This window comes from Gossypium arboreum, chromosome 12 (genome assembly GCF_025698485.1).
Source record: "Gossypium arboreum isolate Shixiya-1 chromosome 12, ASM2569848v2, whole genome shotgun sequence".
In the NCBI taxonomy this organism is placed as follows: Eukaryota; Viridiplantae; Streptophyta; class Magnoliopsida; order Malvales; family Malvaceae; genus Gossypium; species Gossypium arboreum.
Window position 1 is genome coordinate 118650956 of NC_069081.1, and position 9786 is coordinate 118660741.

The 9786-nt window shown below is 29.8% G+C and overlaps 1 protein-coding gene across 1 annotated transcript; it reads right to left on the minus strand.

Moving 5' to 3' along the window:
• Positions 1–6528: 6528 nt before the first annotated feature.
• LOC108477094 (receptor-like serine/threonine-protein kinase At4g25390) lies at positions 6529–8863 on the minus strand. Its single transcript, XM_017779541.2, has one exon. The coding sequence runs from the start codon at positions 8571–8573 to the stop codon at positions 6633–6635; it is 1941 nt and encodes a 646-aa protein (XP_017635030.1). The 5' UTR covers positions 8574–8863; the 3' UTR covers positions 6529–6632.
• Positions 8864–9786: the final 923 nt, after the last annotated feature.

Genomic DNA, 9786 nt, shown 5'->3' on the forward strand with positions numbered 1-9786 from the left:
ATCCTAATATCAATGGTGGAAGCGATTATAATTTTTAATTCAATTTTATATACCCTAATCTTAAAAGAAGCAAGAAATTATAATTAAGTAATAATGATAAATTTAATATTTAATATTTCTTTATTTTGTATCTTAGTTCTAGTTTTTTTAATCATTTTGACCCTTGATTTTAGTTTTAAATTGATTTTTCCTTTTTTGGAATGAAATTTTGATTGGGATGCTAAAACTTTAATTACGGAAATATGATAGCTCATAAATAATCTACACGTACTTCATAAAAATTTAAAAGATAATAAATTTTATTTATGTAAACAATAAAATACGCATTGATAATCGCATAGGCTACCACAATAATATTATTAAATTTTATTAATTCGAACAATTTTTTGTAAAATAATAATTTAACTAAAATTTAATTGTTAAAAACTAAATTAATTAATTAATTATAATCAAAGTGATAAAAGAAATAAATATTAGAGGCAAATTTTATAATTATGTAATTCAATAAATTGCTTGCGCCTTTGAGATTAAGGGAAGAAATTTTGAATGAAAATTCAGAATAATATATAAATTTTGCGAGGATATAAAATAAAAATTATGGTTAAAAATTTAAATTAAATTAATAATTTTTAAAAAAATAGTATATAATTTCCACCTCTATTTGAAACCATCAACAGCCAATTGTTAATTATGGAAAAAAAAAAAGGCATTAAACAAAATAATTAATCATTGAAGTGAAAGTGGAGGCACCAATTAAATGGTCGGACAAAGAAGGGAAGGTTCCTAAACACCCACCTACTGTATCAAGACCCAAGGGGCAAAAGATCTTCAGAATATTTGAAGTAAGCTCCTTTATTTCTTATTCTTACTTTATTAATTCTATAATTATAAATATTATTAAGCTTTGCATGCATGAGCTGTACAAGAAAGTTGTTAATTTTAAACTAATTATACCTCACCTTCTTCCCTTATAAAAATTTAATTTAATTATTTAAAAATTATAAAGAAAATTATAAAATATAAACTATTAAAATAATAAATTATATTTTTATTATTGTAAAATATATAATTTAATTTTAACCTCCTTAAAAATTTTTGATTCCATCACTAGACGTAGTATGCGTGTTTGTGGCGTGAGTATATTCTTATTTTATGTGTTATACTAACTCTCTAATTGTACAATAGCCAAAATAAATAAGTAAATAAATCGAATATTTAAATGATGAAGTTTTATAATCAAAGTTGATTTAGCTTTGTTTCTATTTTTTTTTAAAATGTTGTTATGCATGGATTAATCGATAGAATTTGATGTAGTCATAAAGTACTTGTGTACCATTAAGTCCTCATTTGCCATCTTGTCGTGGATTGAAATTTGATGTTATAGGTTTAATTTTTGTACTTTAATTTAATCAATTTTAGTATATATATTTCTAATTTTAAAATTTTAATCCTGATATAAATAGTAAAAATTAAATTTGTTTAGTTAAATTCAATTATTAGTGTTGTATTGTGCAATTATGTCATTCTAAGCCCTTGTACTTTTCGAAATTTAAAATTTTAGTATTAATGCAAATGACAGTTATTAATTTATTAATTGAATTCTTAACGAGTAATATTTAAAAGAATAAATTGACATGACATATCGTATGATAATATATTTATCGCATCAAATTTTAAAAATAATAGAATTTAACTTAATAAATTTAAGAGATTAAAAATAAAAAGAGTGATAAGTTGATAACTCGCAGTCTCACACCAACAAACAATTATTACATAGTTTTTGAAGATAAATTAAAAATCAATTAGATCCCACATTGATATTAAGTTTATAAAACATTATATTACGAGGGGACTGAGTACAGATAAGATGGGGGGTTGCGTCGATCCTTCGAAATCTTTTATATTCAAGTACTTTAATGGGAGGGCATATCATTCCCAGATCTCTTTAACTAACCCCAAGAATCATTGTCTTCAAACTTGGAGGACAAAGGCTGACCCCCCACAAACAACATTTCCACTCTAACCATTACTCTAATCTAATCTACTTTGGTCGCCCCACCTGAAAAATCAAAGCTACATTCACCTTTCATCCAACATAATATGCCATAATTTTTATTTTTTATATTTTTAAAAAAGTAAGAGCAATGATTAATAAAATATAGAGTTTCTTAATTTAAACCGGCAACCTTATCCATTACACTCGAACATATATTATACTATTTCGTTAGTATTGAGATTGATATTAAAATTACCATTCCTTAAAACATCGACAATGTACCTAAGAGTAATTTCACAATTAAAGTAATTAGTTGTCAATACAACTACGAGCAAGAGTATAAGCCATCTTATTAATTAACTTGCCTACTAGTGCATTGGAAGCACAACGCCTAAAAATGCGAACTCTGAGTTGCTAAGTACATAATAATTCAAAACATTAACAAGTTATAACGAGTCGTTTCCATAATAAATTTTAATTATTTTATTAATTATTTTTTAAGTATAATTATATTAATACAAATATTAATATAAATTTTATTATCATATATTTAAACTAATAGTATATATATAAAGAGCATTTTGGTAAATATGCTGAGGCAAATTATTCCAAAAACCATCCCAAAATCTGATATTAAGAAGAAGAAAAAATCCAGCTCAATCGAATTGGGTCAGATGATAGAGCCCATCAAGTACGATTTTTTTTTTTTGCTATCCATAAGTTTGCCAAAGTGTACTGAAATTTATTTCCATTAATTAAGACGTTTTTATATTAATATTTATAACTTTATAAATATTTTTAGATAAAATAAATTTCAATAGAATTAATATTTATTATTTAAAAATAACATTAAAATTATTTCTTGTGATTCAACTCTAAACAAAAGAGTTCTATAATTTTTGATATTGTTATTGACAAAAATATATTATTTTATTTGAGATAAACTTTAAAACTATACATAGATATTGGTCTGATGTGTAATTTTATACATGATATTTTGATGTGATCCAATTCTTACAAATTATTGACATAATTATTGGTATAGCATCATTTTATGTTTATATATTACATACAAATAATTATATTTATCTAATATAAAAAAATTGATGTAGTTATTTCTTTTTATGTGTATGATTGGATCAAAATAAAGTTTCATGTATACATTTGAATCACAATCAAAGTTTCATATGTATAATTATACCAAATTAAAGTTGATGTATCAATATGCATATTGAATCAAAGTTTATGTATAAATTTGAGATTTATCCTTTTTTATTTTAATAGTTTATTCTTTTAGCATTCTGGGTCCAAATCACGGACTTAAACTTGGCAACTTTTTCACACTAGGGTCTAATTTTTTTTTTTTGTCTAAGTTAAGTTCTAAACTTGACAATTATTTGCACATTGGAACTTGGACTTGGCAACTTTTCTCACATTAAGGCCTAAACTTTTTTCGGTCTAAGCTAGACCTTAAACTTAACAATTGTTCTTACATTAATTGGGGGCTGAACTTGACAATTGTTTTCACATAAGGCTTGAACTTTAGGGTTTTCAAAAACTAAATTGGGTAAAACAAAATTAAAGTCCCAATGTCGGAACAATTACTACGTTTAAGGCCTAACTTGAACAAAAGAAGGTTCAAGCCCCAACGTGAAAAAATTACCAAGTTCAAATCCCAAAATGTTATTTAACATTTGTATTATTTGACACTTGACCCCGAACAAATCATAAGTTTCATAATACATATGAATATCGATAAACTTAATTTATATATAGATAATGCTTAAACTATTCATAACCCGATTCTTACAATAGATAAAATAATATACTTAAATTTGTTTGAATTCAGTTCACCCAAATAGTCACGAAAACAATAACATCAAACCAACTAATTCTCAATTATTAAATTTAAATTTGTGCAGTTGGAAGACATTTATTAAGAAAAAGAAAGGTTAGGAAAGGATTTCATATATTGTATTAGATACGGCTTAAGTATTGATGCAAAAAATCCATGCGTGACATACTACAAGAGTTTGATGGTCAAAGGCCAAAAAAAGAAAAACCAAAATAGAAAATAATGATGAAACAATTGTGACAGACAGACAGACAGACCTTAAGACATAATGCAGCTAAGATTGGTGTTGATTTGATGAAAAAAAAGGATTCCATAATAAACTGTTGGCCTACGAAATGCGAGTCAGCGTATCCTAAACCACAGTATTCGTAATCTGTTGGTGATTCTATTACATCATTAACACAATCTCTTTGTCTTAATCCCATAAATATACATCAAAACTAAACAACGAATCTTTTTTCATAAACTAGTTTCTATATATTTTCTAAAATATTTTAGATTAGATGTTTTTATAATTATTTTTATTTGTTATTTTATACAGTTAATCTATATTTCGTGACTAATTACAAATAATTGAAAGAAGTAAAAGTGAATTTTTTTCAAATATTTATATTAAATTTGAATTTTAGAATTAGAAAAACTTTACCTAAGTAACACATTGATTTGAACAAAATTATATTTTAACCGTAAAATGGATAATGGCATACATGGTTATAGAAAAAATATGTACCCTAATTAATAGCTTATTTCCAATGCAAGAGAGAGATTGATATTAAGATGTTAATGGGCCTTCATTTAAGGGTAAAGGGAGATTTTTATATGCTGATGGGCTTTTGACTAATGGTTAACAATAATATTGAATGTGATCAATGAACAAAGTAAGACTAAGCTTGAATCCTTTTAAGTTTTATCGTATTGTTGGTTTGGGCCCATTCTAGAAAAGTAGACTTCAGTCTGTTGCCCATAGTTTTCAACAGCATTAACTCATTAATTGTTTAAATAAAATAATTAAAAATCAAATATTTAGAGATTAAACTCGAATTAAAAGTATTTAGATCTAGAATTTATTGGGTACTAATTTGAAATATGGAATTCAACCGGTTAATATGTGAACTAGTTGAATCGGATTAAAAAATTCATTAAACTAATGATTGAACTAATTTTTTCTATTATTTTTTTTAAAGTTATACTAGTTAGAGTGAAAATTATTTTTTTACAATTATTAAATTTTGTATATAATTTTTTATGAACTAGAACTATTATTTATTACGATGGTCAAATTGTGAAACCGATGTTGAAGTCGTTTTTGTATCAGTCCAATCTATAGAATTGACTCAACTGGAGCATAAAATTGAACAAGCCAGTCAAGAATTAAAGGGAAAGTCTCTACTTTAAGCCAGAGGAGAATTTCGAGCTTGAAATATAAATATCTAATGTTAATGAACCTTATTAAATATAATATATTTGAGTTCAAAGAGAACATGAATGTCGAGGTAATGCTCAATACAATTGCTATATAAAAGTATAGTTTACTCAATATTTTATATTTGAAATTTATTTAATGTCATTTATTATATATATTTTATACATATATTAAATATATTTTAAAAATATAAATAAATCCACTGTTATAAGAAAAACAAAGTGATACCAATACATTTTAGTTGAAAAAAGTTAAAATATACTATTGATATTTGTACTATTCACAAATTTATAATTTAATTCATATCATTTTATTTTTAAAAATATAGTTCTCTTACTTTTCATATTTTACAAAACAATTCTAATTGTATTAATAGTTGAAACTGAATTTTAAAATTAATATATATATATATATATAGATATATATATATAACCACTAAGTTTAACTGGATGAAAAATCTGAAGATTAAATTATAAATTTATAAAAAGTATAACAACTCATTGCATCCAACATTTGCTGGAAAAGCTTCAAATTAATTGATTGCCTTTAAAGCAACTACCGTACTTTTAATGAACAAAAGAAGAAAACAGTTGCAATTAATATGCAATTTGCAGCTTTTTATCTCTTTTGGTCATAGCAACACTGCTCGCAATGGGTTGGAGCCATGAATAAAAGGGCAGGGTAGGGGGCTAGATCCCTTTTTATTTTCCCTACCAATTAGCACCTTCAATACAACTATTACAACTCTTGAATGATGTTGGAACCAAACCGAAATGGTTACTGAAATCAGTTGGATTAAGATTCAGTCGGTACATCGATTCAGGGAAAAAAATTAAATTAATTAATCTACAAACTAATATAAACCAATTGAACTGAAAAAAAAAACTGATTGAATAGATGATTGAACTAATTAAATCATTTTTTTTTATTTTTAATTATTTATTTAATCAAATCAGATCAATAGGTTAGATGAGTTGAACCAATCAAAACAAGAAACAATGGACTAATTGTTCCAACCATCTATATAGTTAAAAAAACCATTAATTCTAAGGATTCATTCCATGGATGATTGGTCCCTGCTCAGCTAGGTCTTAAATATGCATTTGAGGCTTATTAATGGGAGCAGTAAGAAATTTCAATGCCAAAAATGTTGATGTGAGGATGAAATTGACAAAAAGTGCAAATATGTTGTCATATAATTATCAAAATGAATTTGTAGGCCATATTAGTAACATCAAGAAAAATGCAAGTGACTTGTAAACCATTGAATTTTAAATGCCAATAAAAAAAAAAGAGAATAAAAAATGACTGTTTTATTTACAATGATGCTAAAAGCAATAAACTACTGTGAAAATGCCTCACCGGACCTTCTTACGAGACTTGAATGGATACCGTGACGGAGGTGAAGGGGAAAATTCCGTCGGTAACTGAGGCGGCTCCGCCTCACCGGTGAGCATGCTGACAACTTCCTTTATGGAAGGTCGACGAGCCGGTAATTTTTGCAAACAAAGCAAAGCAACTGTGGTACACAAAAGAGCTTGCTCCCTATTCAAAAACTGTACATTTTGGTCTACCAAATCGATAAGTTTCCCGGTTCGGGCGAGACGTCGAGCCCAAGAAATCAAATTCGCACGTTGAAACTCGGATAACGGTGACTCGGTGACCTGCAATGGTCGCCGACCCGCTATCAAAACCAAAAGCAGAACACCGAAGCTATAAACATCGCACTTCTCCGATACGTCCCCACCGCCACCGTATTCGGGTGCGACATAGCAAACAGTTCCTCGCATACTCGGTGTACTACTAGCACCACCACTCTTCGGTATTTCCCCACTGAATGAATCGTGCCAAGCTCTTCGTAATTCGCCGCTAAGTCCTTCCCATAACCAATCCACACTGCCAACACTCCCTTTACTCCTACTTCGTTTACTCCTTTTCCTCTTTTCCGTGTACAATTCGTCGTCAACTGGCCACCAATTCTCCGCATCATCGCTATTGTACGTCCCTTGTCTCTTTTTCTTCTTCTTCTTCTTCTTTTTTTTCGCGAGCTCTTCACAATACTCTTCTTTCCACCATTCCCTCGCCGGCCTTCGCTTCTCTTTCTTTACGTTCTTTTCCTTGTCCTCCTCCATCGACACCCACCATTCTAATCGTCTCTTACTCTTATTCTTCTTCTTCTCCAATTTCGCATTCGTTTTACTACTCGAAGAAGCCGCTACTGAAGCGATCCAATCACTAGTCGGTCTCTCCTTGATCTCAGTCCCAATCCATTCCATCACATAATCTTTCACTTCATCACTCTCCTCCGCTGCCGCCGCATCATTGTGCTTCCCGGCATTCGTCAATTCTATACCGCTCTCGACACTCGCCTTATCGAAAATCCCCTCCGAAACACTTCCTATATCAGGGGAGGCCGCAACCGGCTCGGGTGAAACTACGGCCATAACAACCTCCGCATTCAGCGGAGACCCAGTAACCGAAACCGGCGATTGATCAACCGGAAAATTGAACTCCTCGATTCCGGTAGCTATACTCTCTGTTTCTGCTACCGATCCATAATCCTCTGCTATTTCCACTTTAATTTCCTCCGATTTCAAACGTGCTAATCCAAAATCCGCAATTTTGGCCGAGAAATTCTGATCCAACAAAATGTTACTCGGCTTAATATCGCCGTGAATGATCGGAGGGTCCAATCCGTGAAGGTAATCAAGTCCCTTGGCGATATCAACGGCGATCGAAAACCTCTGTTTCCAGTTCATTAATTCAGGGCATTTCCGATGAAGCAACGCGTCTTGCAAGTTGCCGTTAGGCATGAGCTCGTACACCAGGAGCATCCGGCGTCGTTTGCGGTCGTAAGAGAAGCCGTGGACCGACACGACCAGGGAAGAGTCGAGTTTAGAAGCGAAGAAGAGCTCGTTTTGGAACTCACGTTCCCCTTGGAGCGAACCGGCGTCCATCACCTTAACGGCGACGGTTCGATTGCCGTTACTGTTGTTAATATTAGCACGGTAGACAGAGCCAAATCCCCCTTGACCAAGGCGGCGAGAGTCTGAAAACGACGAGGTGGCACGACGGAGGACGGAATAAGAGTACCGATGCGGCGGTTTAGAGTCGGCGGGATTAGTACGTTGCCGTCGGATTTTACGAAGACACAAAGACAGAACCAATAAGATTGAAAAGGAAGCGGAAACAGCTGCGACAGGTGGGAAAATGAGTCGTGCAGGCAAAAGACTCTGGTGGTATATCAAAGGCGGTTGCTGCAACGGCGGCGCCGGCAACGGAGGGATCGACCTTCCCATTCTATAACAACAACAACAACAAAATTAAAAAAAAAAAAAAACCCAAAGAAGAGGGTGATTTTACGAGGATAAAAGGGGAAAAAAGTGGGGTTGTTTTAGTATCTGAATGTAATGATTTTTCCACTTGTTTTGGTTTCCTGTAATGAAAATGAACAGACAAGAAGAAAAAGGGGGATGATTAGAGCTCCAAAAGGAACATCAGCTCCTCTCTTTTTGAGTTGTAAAATTGTAGTCATCTACTTTGACCTTTGCCTACTTTCACCCCTTGAGTTCATAGAGCAGCTATATCATTTGTTTTTTTTTTTTTAATAAAATCTATTAAAATATATGATTTCCGATCAGTAAGGAGTTAATTATCATTTAAATAATATTTTAAGTCTAATTTTTTTTAGGATTTCGTATAATTTGATTTTAATTTTAATCTAAGTTAATATAACTACGTTTTATCCATGTCAAGTACGTAATTTAAATGGTTTAAATTTGTATGGGATTGAACTTGCGAATGTCTTAACGTACAAAGTAATTCCTCTTTAATCAAAGATGTTGGCTCATAAAATCAGACAATATCCAATATAACTATCGAATATCGAAAATTTTTAAGTTAAAAGATAAGGTATAAAAGACAGTGCTATTCCCTCCAAAATAATCCCAGCCAAGCTACGTACAAAGCTAGAACTTTAAATTGAAATCTTTCCTTTTTGTTTAATTTATTTTTTTAAGTAGCTTTTAGATTTGATATGAAAAAAAATAATTTTAACAGCTTAAGTTATTTCCTAATAAATAAGATTATGAGCAATAAAATTTGATTTTTTTGTCAATTAATGCACCAAAATTATAACATGAGAACAATCACAATTTTCCCATTTTTGAAAAAAATGTAACTTGGCATATTAAAAGGAAGTACAATTGGGCGAATTAATGCAAGTGCAAAAAAATAGAAATCAATTTTAATTTAACTAACCATTAAAAAAATTTCTCAAAGCATTTAATTTATACAAAAAATTTACAACAAATTAAATGGGTACTTTTAAAAAATTAAATCTATATAATAATAAAATTATATTTTGAACCATCAAAATTTATAACTCAATTTTAATTCTTAAAATAAAATTATTATTTAATACTTTAAAAATTTGTAGTTAATATAATTATAAAATTATATTTTGATTTATTCAATAAATTATAATTCAATTCTCAAAAAATAATTTTGTCT

Excerpts from the sequence above, each read along its gene's own strand:
- LOC108477094 (XM_017779541.2), bottom strand. The coding sequence starts at position 8,573 with ATGGGAAGGTCGATCCCTCCGTTGCCGGCGCCGCCGTTGCAGCAACCG.